This window comes from Patagioenas fasciata, chromosome 1 (genome assembly GCF_037038585.1).
Source record: "Patagioenas fasciata isolate bPatFas1 chromosome 1, bPatFas1.hap1, whole genome shotgun sequence".
Classification (NCBI taxonomy): domain Eukaryota; kingdom Metazoa; phylum Chordata; class Aves; order Columbiformes; family Columbidae; genus Patagioenas; species Patagioenas fasciata.
Window position 1 is genome coordinate 118,896,503 of NC_092520.1, and position 15,189 is coordinate 118,911,691.

Here is a 15,189-nt window from a genome sequence, read left to right on the forward strand (position 1 = left end):
TCTTTTAAACACCAATAGCCAAGAACGCCTGATGCATTCCTGTCATCATGGATCTCCCCAGAACAGGCTGAGATCTTCAGAGGATGGACAAAGGTGTGGTTCTTGCTCCCAAAATTTGGGGTTATATTTAACAAAATGAGCAACATAATGACATATGATGGGTGGAGATGAAGATCGGCTCCAGATGATCAATTTAAGCACAATCACAGCTGAGGTCTTAAAAATGTCACGTAAAAATGAAACTGCAGACACACAGTAGTAGGTATTAATGTTTTAGTTGTTGAGAACATTGTGGGACAAACGAAGTTCCAGTTAAAGCAGCAGTAAGACCATAAATGAGGAACTTTGAAAATACCTGAAAGAGACACTACAAATAGTTTAATCTATAAATCAATATAGCAAATGAGATGGCAGGATAAACAATAAAAAGAAAATATATTAAAACATGATTAAATCATAAAAGAAAGTCACAATATTCAGTAGTTTATTAGGGTGAGAATCTTTTCAGTACAACAGAAAAAGCAGCATCAGATATTTAAAGCACTAGAGTTTAAGGGGAAAAAGTGATCAGCTTTAAAATATTCCATGTATTTCAGCAGTTTTTTCATCCTTTCCTGATGAGATATTATAATTGTGTCATGGTTTCAAAGCAAAAGATGCTCAACACCAGAGGAAGACCTTCTGACTTGTCTTGCTTATATCAGTCCTCTATAATCCATTCTGAAGAGTGTACATTTAACCTGCAAATGGATACGGCGGTATTCCTTTCACCCCTAGCCCCGTTATCTATTGAAACAGAAAGGAAAAAAAAAAAAAAAGAGAGAGATTAGTGCAATAATTCACCACTACCAGACACTTGCTTTTCTTTCACAACTAGACATGCTTTAATTTAGAAAAGGACGTGACAGTCTGCTCTGTTCTGCACACAGCAGCTCATCACAGCCAGGAACTTCAACCTGTGCTCTTTCTCCAGAGCCTGGTCATCACCGGCCAGAGTCCATTCCCCAGAAGCCTCTTCTCAGATACTACTAAGCCTTAATTCTGCAGTTCACCTTCGGTATGCACACAGAGCGAAGAGCAGGGCTTTAAAAAAATCCCAAGGTGATGAATTTTTAAAGAGATAATTTAGTTATAACTAACCAGCAAGTAAATAAAAGCAGATGTTTTTATCTGCCATTAAGACACAGAAGTATTTACACCTTCTTTCCATAATAAATAGAAAACTTGAACTGAGTTGGGAGGGGGAGCAGTAGAAAGAGCTGATGGCATAGAAAATTTGCAGTATCAGCATTGTTACAAATTTTAAGCCTAAAAGTATCTTCAAATCTCTAAATACATTTAACTTTCTCATCCTGCAACAGGTACCAGAAATACAAACAATAGCTTGATTCTTGCTTCCTACCATTCCAACTGTTTTGCTGTCTAAATGAAGGAGGGAAAAAAATGCCCCTCTAAAATGAAAGAAAAAATCATTCACCTTGAATATCCCACCAGCCTGCGGCTGCCGTGCAAGCCACTCTTTATCCATCCCATCCCTGGCAGAAGTCACATACATTTCTGAATAATCCTGTCCTCCGAAACAGCAGGAGGTTGTTTTGTCAACAGGAAGTTTCACAGTCTGGAGTCTTTTTCCTGAAGAAAAAAAATGCATACCATTTCCTGTTCGCCTACTTACAACAAGAAATTTAAACAAATTATTGCAAATAACTGGCATGGAGCCAGGTGTTCCACAAAAGCAGGTGTCAGGGCAGTGGCAGGTCCTATGCTGAGTTTCAGTACACTGATGAGCACTGCAACAGGGAAAAAGCAGATGCCTGTAAACCACGTTGTTGACAATGTTTCATTTGACAAGTCTCAATCTCAGTTATCACAAACAAATCCCACCTACTCCTAATCCGTGCCGGTCTTCTAATTAACTGCCAGCATCCACAGCACTGACATCTGCACCGCAGCTCACCACCGAGGCTGCCCATGCACTCAATGGAAATGGGGTGCAACTCCTCCCCTAAAAGAGGTCACATGAACCACATTCTAGACCTGCTGACTCTCCTATTTTTAACTACAAAGGATGCCAGGAGCAAGCAGACGTCGTCGTGCAGCTCTACCAAGACGTACCTCGTGCTGCACCTCTATTGCCTGCAGTTAAGGAAGACTCTTTCCTAGAAGTTTTTCCTGAAACATCAACAGCCTTTCAAATCAAGCTGGCATAAAATAGGGATCATGGGACACATCTGAAGTTTTTGCAATAAACTAGCGCTACCATAAACAATATTATGCATTTATTACAACAACAAACAGCTATAGTCCTAATGACAGTAGTAAACAGATTGCCTCCAGCCTTAACCAGGAGGCTGTCAAGAAACGTTACAGCAGATTTTTCTAAAATTCCTCCTAATTCTGGGCAATAACTGCTTACACCCATCCTGCCTATTTTATTTACCTACAACTTAATTTCTCTTTCTAGAAATATGCTAACGCCAATTAATCTCCTTACAAAATATGTAATTTTCCTGGCTCTTCATTTGCACGTGTAAAGGGCTTGGTCCCCTTACTGTAACTAACTGTTTAGCGATGTGTTGAAATAGCAGGAGAGTAACTTGGATGCTGGGAACCCTACAAGGAAAAAGAAGAAGTGGAAAGTTTGGCCCAATTCATATATATGAGAAGTTTTTGGTCAACTTCCGAATGGGACACCATTTCCCAGAGGATGCCTATCAAAGCAAGCACCTGCCTTTTTTTTAATGTGCTCTAAAAACTTTTCCTTCACCCATCAAGCTGTGCCTTGGTCACCTGCAGCACTGCAATGAACTGACATGAAGAAGAAATTTTTTACAAGGAGGGTGGTGAAACACTGGCCCAGGTTTCCCAGAGAGGTGGTGGATGCCCCATCCCTTGAGACATTCCAGGCCAGGCTGGATGGGGCTCTGAGCAACCTGATCTAGTCGAAGATGTCCCTGCTCAGTTCAGGGGCTTGGGCTGGATGACCTTTGAAGGTCCCTTCCAACCCAAAATATTCCCTGATTCTATGACAAAGGCACAGACCAAATGGCTCCACCTGTACCACAACACTAAGCAGGTCAGAAGCACAGGCAAAAGCAGAGCCACGTAATAAAGCCATTGGTGCAGTTCTAGTACTATTTTCGCCCACCTACTTGGGTATGCTGCTTCCCAGAGACAGTTTGGGCTCTGTTTTGATGTGGGAAGACAGTCTGGCTATGCAAAATAAGCTATGATATGCTATATGGTGCAAGGTAAAAGACATTTGCTGATTCATTTTACTTGCTATTATGGATGTAACTGGTACATCCAGAATACAGGACTGAGAGTGAATTGCCTTTTTTTCATCAAAAACCCTGACACGAGGGCTGGATACTTTAAAACTGTCTTTTAATCCCAAAATAAATATAATAAAACATTAAGTGAGCAGTGGTGAAAGAGCCTCTTGTATGCAGTAGCCAGGGAAGTTTCAGCACTCCAGATTCCTGATGCTGTATAATAAGCTCATTTGGTACACACTTTGACACACAGTGGCCAAAGCAAAATCAAAATCTAAGTAAAAAAAAAAAAAAATAAAATCAGTAGAACAGCATTTAGATTGTCAGAGATTATATTATACACTAAAGAGAGGTTTTCATGGAGCTTCCCTCAAACCTATCTGGGTTATCTCCCTAAATAGTTACAATTCACCCAGAATTCTGCAATTCTCAGATTTTAGATATCAGTTTAAAATGATAGCGCAAAGAGGTCAGATAAGCATGGGATATTCACAAAGAAGGTGGCTCTTTTTGACATGGACACTTAACCCATGAAACTTCCTGCTGCTGCTCGCTGTGGGTGCTGGGAGTTTTACCCAAGCAAGGGGAGACAGAACAAGTTCACAGAAAATGTGAAAATCCCGCAGCAGTTACCAACCCATTGAACTCACATCCAGTTCTGAAAGATCCCGAGCTGAGTGTGGTTGAAAGCTGGGAATGCACCATGGATAAGTACGTGCTCTGCTGTCCTTGTTCTTACAGTCTCCCTGTGCATCTAGGGATCTCTATGCATCTACTCCCATTAGCTTTCCCTTAAGAAAATACCTCCAAAAGGGAGGAGGAAAGGGAAAACAAGTGAAAAAAAGGAAGAAGGTGAAGCACACAGGGGGGAAAAGGTAGAAACTGAACCAGAGAGGAAAAATGTTAGAGTCCACTGGTCCAGGATGGTATTCAGAGGGCTGGCAGAGATCGCCAAGGAGCGTTCTGCCCACCAAAGTGGGGAGGATGTGGGACCAGAAACAGGTCCCAGCTGGATCTCTCCCAGCTGGATCTTCCTCCTCCTGGGGTTGGGGTGCAGACTCTGCAGGACAGGAGGAAGCCCCACAGGTTCGCAAGACCTTGGATGGGTAGAAATCAAAAGGTGAGGGGGAAACCACAGTCTGAGCCTCAAGCCAGAGGTTCCAGCAGAGTCAGAAGAGAGGCTGCAGCCTGACCCACCTGGTGCACGTGTGTGCCAGGGTCCCCTGTGCACTGCAGAGGAGGCACACCTCAAGAGACGCTGCCATCCCCCAATCTGCAGCCCCACAAAAACCCAGGACTTCTGCTAAGTCTGGACCTGGGTTCAAGAGACCCCAGGTGCAACTCGGTGCAGTTGTTCATAAACAGCATTATGCAAACCTGTGACGTCTGAGACCTGTCAAAATCATGCTCCCGTTCTCACCCATTAGCCCCTTGCAGACAGTCTCCCTGAGGTGCTACACATGTGTTTTTAACCCAGGCTAAATCATGCCTGGCAGACCACCAAAGTCCAAATTAGAGTAGCAATGAACAGGCCCAGACAATGGGCACACCCAAGACATTGCTGTGGGAATGATACAATGCTGTGGAATTAATGACATATATTTAATTAATTCAATTGCAAAAACTGATCATGTAAATGATTTTCAACAATTAAGAAAATGTTGCAGTGTCATGTGAGGTTTATATTAACCTCAGTAGGCTGTCCAACATAATACACTATGCTGAAGAAACAAGACAAAAAATGTCTTAAGTCATCTTTGCTATTTCATGGCTTATTTTCTTCCACATCATTTATCAATAAGGTGAACATGGATCTTAAGTTTGGAGGATGCAAGAGGATGCTACCTCAAACAATTCACAAGTATAATGGTAATCTCAGCAGCTTTACCTTTTCTAACACAGTAGAGGCTGGGAACAAAGGACACTTATTTACAAACCTAACTTTGAGAGCAGGGACATATAATTGTTTAAAAAAATAAACAAACAAACAAATATGTTTAAGAAGAGCAGATGAACCATTTCTGTGAAGGGAAAAAAAACCCAAAACACAACAGCTCTCATTTTTGCTTTTGTTTCTTTAAAAACAAAGCAAAAAGAAGTCCTTTACAATAACTTACCTGTCTCAGGGTCAAGACGAATCACTCTCCCACCATCATAACAAGCTACCCAAAGTTTGCCTTCTGTATCAATGCACATTCCATCAGGAATGCTTTCCTCTTTTTCCAGTTTGTATATACTCCTACGGTTGCCTGCAGGGTAGAAAAACCACAACAAAACCAAGTGAGACAGTTGTTAAAATTTTTATCAGTCACAGCCCAGTAGAGTCATTTGTACTATTGTTTTCAAAAGCTGTGCTGAAGTCCTGATTTTTTTCTTGGGAAAGAAACAGATTGTGTCTGCTACCCTGTTTCTTGAGACAGTTGCTTCTCAGTGTGAAAGCCTGCGGGTCTGTTTCTATCCATTCAAAGTACAATCCTTTTTTTCTGGTGTCCTTTTCTAGTGCACCCCCTACTTACAGCAATAAATTAACTGAATAAATTAATGTTATACATATATACAGAAAAAGAATTACTTGTTCTAAAAGCAGTTTGGATCATTTGAAGTATGGGTTGCTTCCAGTCAGAGAACTGGAGACTTTTCAAACGGATGGTTGGAACATGCCAATAATCACTGTACCAACAGAAAACTGACCTTCAGATATATAAACTGAGAGTTTATCTAAACACACAGTTGGGAAAAGCACCAACTTCAAAGGCATACTGTCAACCTAAAAACAAACAACTCTAGCTGAACTTTTATCCACTGTTATTAAACTAAAGCTAACTGTCTAACGTTGTTTAGTTTATACTCTGACAACTTCAATGTTTCTCATATGTAGCAATATTTTTAATGAGTTTCCTTTGTGTTAGCGGGGATTGTCAGATTGCCCACAGAAAGAAAAGGAGTGAGTGTGAGTGAGAAAGGAGAACCACCCTGTTTCCTAAAGAAAAAATCAATTGTAAGCCACAGCAGAGAGACATCAGAACAAGATGCTTACCCTAAAATGACTTTAAATTCACAATTTTAAAAGTAAATATTAAATTGACTGCGCTCTTTTAAAGCAAAATACTGCAGTCTGTGTACTCAAAAGCAAATTATTAGTCCAAGTCACTGGAATTTTTCTTTTGCCCAAGCTTGTAGAAGCCCTTAAGGGGTTGTTTTTTTTAAATAAATGAAGGAAGAAGTTTTGAGTTACTGCTTTCCAGTTGCTGCTTAGCTCTCTCTGCAGAATCTTCATCTAAGATCTTATATTTTAAAAAACAAAATAGGGTGGAAAAAAAAAATCTGGAGAAGCTAGCAGAGGTTTTGCACAAGACTACAAGCTTTTCTGCAATTTTCCTCTGCTGTCAGGAATAAGAAACACACAGCCACAGAAATACAGCCATGCAAGAAATACTTGCCCTTTTTACACAGAAAGATAGATATGCATTGTGTTCAGAAACAGTAGTCTAGATTACTACTCAAACTCCCCCATGCAATTTAAATATTTTATAATAGTACCAAAAGCCTCTGACTAGTCTGAGCCAAGAGCCTACGCAGGTACAGATGAACGTTAATGTGTCTTCTGTTGTTCTGTTCTACAGAGGTTTCTGAGGAAGTGTTCCCAAAGCTCTGGTCATTTCCGCATGATAAAACAGAATGGAAACAAACATCACAGTCTTTAGGCAAAACCCACTATTTTAGGATGCAACAAATGCATACCAATTTTTCCAGTTTGAAGATCATAATCAAAGGCATCCACTGAGTAGGACAAGCTGTCAATATAAAAGAAGGTTTTGTGATCCAGCGACCAGTCCAGCCCATTGGAAATGTCCACCTGATCGAAGTGCTTCACCACTGAATGGTCAGAGAAAAGTGTGTACAGAGAGCCCTGGTGTCTCTCCAGCACGGCAGGTCGGATCTCCTCGGCCATTGTACCTGTGCAGAGACAAAGAGGAGAAAGCAGGTTCATGAGTGAACGGGTTCTTCCCTGGGTTTGGTGGCAGCCTTGCATTGTGCTGATCACAGAATCACAGAATGTTAGGGATCGGAAGGGACCTCGAAAGACCGTCTAGTCCAATCCCCCTGCCGGAGCAGGAACACCCAGATGAGGTTACACAGGAAGGTGTCCAGGCAGGTTTTGAACGTCTCCAGAGAAGGAAACTCCACAACCTCCCTGGGCAGCCTGTTCCAGTGTTCTGGCACTCTCAATGTGAGAAGTTTCTTCTCTGATGACCGCACTGCCAATGTAGAAGGGAGCAGTGTGGGGGGCTTCAGAAATTTGGGGAAGAAAATGAGTTAGAAGCAAAAGGGAAAGGTAGGTTTCAAAAGTGTTTGCTTTCAGCAGAAGACTACAAAACACAGCCTTTGTTTTTTTGTTGAAGTGTGGCAGAAATGGTGTGCAGCATCATTTCTGCAAAGTGTTTCATTCACCCATTCAAATATTAAGAAAGGTGTGGTCAGCATTTAACTTCCCACTAATCTTAACATCTTGTATAACAGACTGGAAAAAAATTTCCTCCTCCCTCAGAATGAGTCTTACTAAAGCCTCTTCAAAAACAAATCTCATTGTTGTGGCTCGAAGTTGGCAGCTGAGGCTGGCTCCTGGCAAGCTGAGGAAAAGCAAGTTAAGGTAAGCTTAGTGACCCAACTAACAGGGCAGATTCACAGAAATGTATTTTAAAAACCAGGAGGACAGGATGGCCGAGGCCGGAGGACACCTCTGGAGACCATCCAGACCCACCTCCTGCTTACAGCATGCTTAGCCACAACAGGCTGCTCAGGGCAGTGCTGTGTCTGGAATATCTTCACAGATGAAGACACCACAGCCTCTCTGGACAACTTGTTCCGCTGTTTGATCACGCTCAGTAAAAGAGTTTTATTACGTTTAAAAAGAATTGCCTCTGGTCCTGTCACTGGGCACCACTGAGCAGAGCCAGGTTCCCCCTTCTTTGCTTGCTTTCCCCTGACATCAGGTACTTAGACACACGGGTAAGATCTCCCTGAGCCTTCCCTTCTCCAGGTTGAACAGTCACATAGTTTTTAGAAACAACATCTACAAATTCTGATTTATGAAGAACAAACCTTCCGGTATCATAAATTTCTCACTGCAAAAAGTATTTTCTATTGGCACTCTGCCAGTATTCAAAACACGCGTGCGAACAGGGAGGATGTAAGACCAGTGTCTCAAGCTAGGCAGGCTCTGAATAGTCGGCCTCTTTCAACAGAAATTGTCCTGATTAGATGGTGGCCGGGTGATAGAAACTGATTTGTAAATGGGATTAAACTCTGCTTGAAGACAACAACCCCTACCATTTAACTATGAACAACCACTCACTGCAGTTGCATGTTGTCACCAAAACCTAAGGGAACAGCAGAAGGAAGGAACCACTTGCAGTACATACCTGCAAAGTATCTCCCTGCAGGATCCACTTTCCCATCGTTGAATCGGTTGTTTGGTTTATCCTTGTCGATCTGAGTAATCGTGGTTACCTGCTGCTCTTTCCATTTCAAAGCAGCAAACCTGGTTCCCAGCGTGATGACGTAATCTCCAGATTTCCGGAAAGCCACAGAGCTCACGGGAGCATCTAGAAACAGGGTAAAATGGAAAAGATGCGTGTGCTGTGGAGAGACATTTATTTTCTGCCCACTTTAGACACGCAAGCAGTCACATCGAACTCAGTGAGACCACAGACAAGAGAAACAACCTACTTTTCTACCAACAAAACTGATATTTAAATACACAGAAACAGATCCTTTCACAAGAAGAATGCGTGCTTAATGCATACAGAAAGCGGCTACAAAGAGAATCACCACTCTGGAACATATAAACTCAGGGAACTTGAGTATTACCACCACTCCCAGGACTGATAATCATTCCCAGCACCTGGTTCTGCTAGGGGCTTTAAAAAGCATAAAAAGGGGGACAGATCCAGGCACGTATACTTTTTACAACAGGTTACCACATTGCTTCTCCCAGTGGAAAAACTGCTACAAGAACTCAGGAGCAATCTTGTTTGTTCAGTCTAGCTCTTGGCTAAATCAGCCCTGCATGGCGCATCAGCCATAACTCACGGTGCTGGGGAGTGACTCTGCGTTGGTAGAGGTGACACTGGGCAGGAGAGACACCCCTCTGCACCACCCACTGCCATGCTGGTCACACACGTCTCCAGTAGCAACAAAAACACACCAAGGAGTGGTAGAGCTTTCCAAGAGTTAAAGCAAAACAGAAAATTTGCAAACGCCCCATGGTTACTCTAGCACTCATTTGTGCTATTATACTCTAAAACCTCAGTTGTAGGTTATTTAAAAAGAATTAGCAGGAGAAAAAAAAAAGACCATGAAAATAACGCTTCTGTAAAAGCCAGGCAAAATATAAGGAAAAGGACCTTTAAACAGGGCAATAAAATCCAGGATAATATTTAACAGACAAGACTTAGGAATATGCATGAGACAAATTGCCAACTTTCTAATTTAAAAATAAAAAATTTATTGTATTTATAGATTTGCAGAGGTATAATTAGGCAATAATGTCACAATTATAATTGCCACCAGCCACTACTGTTGCTTAGAGGAGCTGCTCCTTCCTAGCTGCTTGCATCTGGCTCCTACTCCTGCTTCCATTGCAGCCCCAGCAGTGGTACCACCACAGTAGAAATTCAAATGCTATTTGCCCCCAACTCTGGAGTTGCACACCTGATTTCAAGCTCAACCCCAGCAACTCCTTCACCTAGAGACATCTGACCGCGCTGCTGAGGCTGCTGGTGGCCTGGGCTCACCTACACTGGGCAAGCAGATGCCACATCTCCTGCCAGCACAGAGAGGTCGGCACAGTCCCCTCAGGCATATGTGGCACTCACCAAAATAAGCCATTTTGCCGCAAATTGCTAGTAACCACGTCAATAGAAGTGCTTTCCTGCCTGCACAAGCAGCAGTGGCTTTGCTGGCAAAGAGTGGGAGCCCAACTCTCCATTTGCACTCCCAGCAAAACACGTGGGGCCATGGCCCATGGGAGCCCTCCCATCCTGGGGGGAGCAGCCCCCAAGCACAGCAGCCTGCGTACCCCTGCCTGCCTGTCCCCGGAGGTATTGTCGCCTGGAGTGTCCCTACAGGCACAAGAACAGCCCCACACCCTCCTGACAAAGCACCCCATGGGAAGGGGTGTATCAGGTTGGGGGGACAGATGCAGCCACCCCACTGTTCACTGCACAAATACAGCACAAGTGAGAGCACCGGCCCCTGCACATGACTCAGTTCGCAGCTGCCCTGGAGGGCTTTGTTAAGCAGCATCCACAGGAATTGATTTATTTTGCAACACCATTTTATGCTGAGCAGAAAACTGACCATAAGGTCTCCCCCTTGGCACAGTTGTGTGTGTAGTGGTGTTTTCCCTGTGGAGTTGAAAAGGGCAACTGAAGCTGTTGCAAAGTGTGGGGTTGTTGTAACTCTCTATAAGCTTCAGCAATGAGTAATTTCCCTCGGTTTCCACTTTGGACATCAACCTGCTATTTAAACCACATGGCAGCCTTTGGGTGTTCGGGGTTTTTTTTTTTGGTCTCTTCATCGTGGTATTCCCAAAGGCACAGCTATTAATTATATTACTAAACAGAGGAAACAATAAGAAGGCAGGGGGAAGAATAGCTGCTTCAGCTACTATTCCTTCTACATCTCCAGAGAGGCCACATGTAAAAGATTACACCTTTGAGACCAGGTCTGAGTTGGTGGAGGGGGGGGTGGCAGGGAGACGCACACTCCCTCAGCTAAGATAAGAGGAAATAAGTTTGGGAAGCAATGTTTCCAAAATTTGTATCAGGCCTTCTCTCATCTTAAAAGTGGTAACTACAGTAATTTGAAAGGCAGACAAGCCCAGAACAATTTATTGTGAATAACATTAAAAGCTTATGGGTAGGCAAAAGCAAGCAATTTTCACCATTACTGAACATGAGAAAGTAATAAATCTAATTAATTAAACCATTTTAGGAGCTGTCTTCAGACAGACAAATATTTATGTTATCACATCCAGAAGTAAATCTGCAACTCTTTCTTTATGAGAGTACTGGAATTCTGGAATACTTAAACTATTGAGGCTCTAACTGGTGACACTGTTACCTCAAGTATTATGGGCACTGCTCATTCAAATCAGTAACAAAATTCCCACAGATATCAATGGCAGAACTCTACTTCTGGGACAAAGAGGGGGCAAAAGAGAGTAGGTTGTAAACAACTTACAAGAAACAGAAGTAGCTCAAACTTAACCCAACAGCAGAAAATCTTAAGGCAAGTCCTCAGAGCTAAGTTTGGCTAGTACCTAGTGTCTGTGTACAAGTCCTAGTGTCCTCCTTGGCCTAGGGAAGTCAGATTTTAGGGAAAGGTCTCCAGAAGATGAGCACGGCACGGTGCAGCTGTTGAGGGATGCAGCTGCACCACCTACAGGAGTCCTGCTCGTGTTTGGCAGCGAGACAGCACCAAGTCGGAACACATAACTCTTGCCTTGAGTAAAGCGTTTTTCAAGCCATTCCTTACCCACAGAGATGGCCTGCACCTGCTGGGTGAGCGAGCTCCAGCGGCACACCTTTCTCCCCGTGATGTCCACGCAGAGGAGCGCACGCTCCTTCTCGTCCCAGACCGGCGACTCCCCAATCCTGTAGCCCTCACTGGCAACACACTCGATCTTAATGGATGACATGCCTGTGGGGAAAATAATTCTGTTTTACAAATGTCTGTCAAGAGCAAGTGCCTATAAAATCAGCTCCCCAGCTGTGAATGCTGAAAAATCAGTGTTTTTATCTGCAGCCAATTCAAAGCCAATTTTCAATTACAGAATAGTTTGGGTTGGAAGGGACCTTCAAAGCTCATCTAGTCCAACCTCCTGCAATGAGCAGGGACATCTTCAACTAGATCAGGTTGCTCAGAGCCCCGTCCAGCCTGGCCTGGAATGTCTCCAGGGACGGGGCATCTACCACCCCTCTGGGAAACCTGGGCCAGTGTTTCACCACCCTCACTGTAAAACATTTCTTCCTCATGTCTCGCCTGAATCTCCCCTCTTTTAGTTTAAAACCACCACCCCTTGCCCTATTGCAACAGGCCCTGCTAAAACATCTATCCCCCTCTTTCTTACAAGCTCCTTTTTAGTACTGAAACACCGCAATAAGGTCTTCCTGGCGCCTTCTTTTCTCCAGCCTGAACAACGCCAACTCTCTCAGCCTCAGTCTAGAAGGGTTTTACCTGTACAGAGCACTCACTGAGCAGCGGGGCTTATTTCAGCTGCTTGCACCGATCACCCGCTTCGTGCTTCTTAAGGACTCAATCAGGTCCAACAACCGGAGTGTGCCCATCCCCCTTTCCCCGCCGAAGCCTGCGGAGACCGCGGACCGGCCCGGCGGGTGGGTGCGCAGCTCGGCCTGCCGTCAGCCCGCACGGCAAATTCGTAGAAAGGAAAAAAAATAAAAGCAAAAAAAAAAAAGGTGGGGGAAAGTGGGTGATGATTGGGAAGTAAGAAAAGAAAAGAAAATAATAGAACGGCAGGCGCCGGGCCGGGGCCCGCTTGGGAAAGGCCGGTCCGCCGGCGGGCCCGCCCCCGCACGCCCGGCTGCTCCGCCGCACCTCCCGCGGCGGCGTCGCTGCCGTGCGGGGGGCGGCATAACTTAAACACACACATATATACATTTATATATTTATAGATGTATATCTATTTATATGAGAAAGGAGCAATAATGACAAAAGACACGCAAACGCCACGCCTGCCCTACCTGTTCCCAGCACCCCAGCCACAGGTGCCGGCCTCCCGCCACTGCCGCTCTTATAGCGGGGAAGGGAGAGAGGAGGCCGCCGCGCTCGGGCGTGCGGCGACCGGGCCTCCGGTGCCCTTGCCAGGGGCGGGTCCCCCGCCCGGGCCCCGCCTGCCCCGCGGGGTGGTGACGAGCGGCCATCTCGCCCGCCGGCCAAGGCCGGGCCCCCGGTCCATGGGGCAGCGCAAGTAAAGGGACACCGGCGGTCACTTGAGCAGGGGCGGCTCGCCTCCCCCAACCAAGATGTGCAGGAAGGAAGATGAGGGAGAAGAGACTTCTGTCCCCGGTGGCCAAGTTTCTCTGCTCCCCAGAAAAGCTGGCTTCCAAAAGGCTGGTTTTCTGCACATCTTCTCCTTGCTGCAGTTTAAGCGTCCACTGGACCTTCACCCTGACTGCCAGCACCAGGGATCTTCCTCCGTGGCTCCGGCAACACTTCCCTAGGCATCCAGAAACATAGGGCCTTCCATATGCTGTGTCCCCCTTTACTCCATTTCTTTCAAAAACCTGCAAAGGCACAAGGCAAATGGCTTAATATCAAAATTTCCATGTGCAGTTTGTTCAGTCGTAAAGTAAAAGGCACTTCGAAAATGTCAGCACTGCTCTCCAGCATCTTATGAGAAAGAACCTTTGACTTGAATTCAGTCATCCCTGTAGGGATCAGGGGTGTAAAAATCTCAGTGCCTCATACGTCTTCTCCTGCCAACTCAGGGTGGGCCACGTAGGTACAGGTGGGCTTGCTGCTATGCCGTCCCAAACCAGGATTATCTCGGCTGCTCCAAAACCTGCCTTATCCCCAGCCAGACTTGTTTCCAGCTGGAGCTTTTTGCAGCCCCTTTACCCCAAAGGTACAGCTCAGCACTGCACACCAGTCATCTCACAGCACCCACGGGACAACCCCTCACAGCTCCTGTTACAGATTTTATCTGTTCCTTATCATACACCTTCCTGCTGGCAATTATCTTCTACAAAGCATTTTTACTAGGTTACCTTTATTTATACAGCAGGTGACTTCATTTGGTCACATTTTTTTATTTTAGTGGTATGTTTGGAAAGTTCATGAGCTACAAATCCTTACCAACATGTTTCATAGACTACTAATGTGATATTTATTACCTTATTGTCACTTGAGCAGTTAGGCTTTTGTTTTACAAGCTTGAATTGCATTACCTAAGTGCCTAGCATTGATTTTTTTCCTTTTCTGCCCCCACTGCAGCGTCACACAACAAACAGCAGGATTTCACCTCAGACCTGAGGCAAACAAATTATCAGTGACTGCCAACACAGAAAACAAACATCCAGGAAAAAAAGTGCCACAGTAACTCTGTTTCTTTCATACATTTTACAACAAGAAGATCCAGAGGTTTGAAATTTGAAAGTATGCAAAGAGTTCATTGAGAATTTGTAAGTCACATTTTACCAAGCTCAGCCACATTTACTGCTCTCCCACTGTCCTCGCACACTACGAGGTTGCATGGGATATGTGGCCAACACAACCACTTATTGAATTCAGCAGCAGGAGCCACTCACACACTCAACCCACCTGGCCAGTCTCTCTGCTCCTTGCTGGCTTAAGCATTTGCCACTACAGTTTGAGGGCATCAAAACAAGCTGTGTGTTGGCACACACTTTGGGAGAAAATTAACAGCTTTTGAGAGTGCCAAGTTACAACACAAACTCTGGTCTTCTTCTGAAGTGCCAAATATTTTGAACTTTGATCTCTAGTTACATGGGACAGTGCTTCTGTTTTATCTTTTCTGTAATGGCTAATCTAGACTTGCTGAAAGTAGAGCAGGAAGGAATTTGAGGGGGGATGCCTTCACAGAGAACATCAGCTGAGGTCTTCTGCAAGTACAAGTTCACCATGGGAGAGAAGAGCACAGAAGAGATGGCTGCCAAAGGCGGTCCTGTCATGTGGCTTCCCCACCAGGAACTTCATCCTCTTGCATCACAGCCACAATATCTACTCTGCAGCCTCCAGACCCCTCCCCAGCAATAGGGAGCACTTGCAGCACCGCTGTGGCTTCCAAAGGAGATGGCTGGTAGCCCAGCGTTTGTTCCACAAGTTAAGTCACATTGCACACTCACTCCTCCAGCTTTGCAGGGAGCAG

At 44.7% G+C, this 15,189-nt stretch overlaps 1 protein-coding gene across 3 annotated transcripts; it reads right to left on the reverse strand.

Moving 5' to 3' along the window:
- Positions 1-259: 259 nt before the first annotated feature.
- Positions 260-13,179, reverse strand: LOC136104655 (regucalcin). Of its 3 annotated transcripts, none has more exons than XM_065843783.2 (7): positions 13,043-13,179; positions 11,817-11,981; positions 8,699-8,881; positions 7,017-7,232; positions 5,393-5,524; positions 1,478-1,632; positions 260-786 (listed from the first exon to the last, which is right to left on the reverse strand). In XM_065843783.2, exons 2-7 carry the CDS (start codon positions 11,977-11,979, stop codon positions 736-738), a joined length of 900 nt encoding a protein of 299 aa, XP_065699855.1. In that variant the 5' UTR covers positions 11,980-11,981; positions 13,043-13,179; the 3' UTR covers positions 260-735. The 3 variants fall into 3 exon arrangements, with proteins under 3 accessions (XP_065699855.1, XP_065699864.1, XP_065699873.1); XM_065843792.2 differs by lacking the exon at positions 13,043-13,179 and adding an exon at positions 12,536-12,719; XM_065843801.2 differs by lacking the exon at positions 13,043-13,179 and adding an exon at positions 12,519-12,719.
- Positions 13,180-15,189: the final 2,010 nt, after the last annotated feature.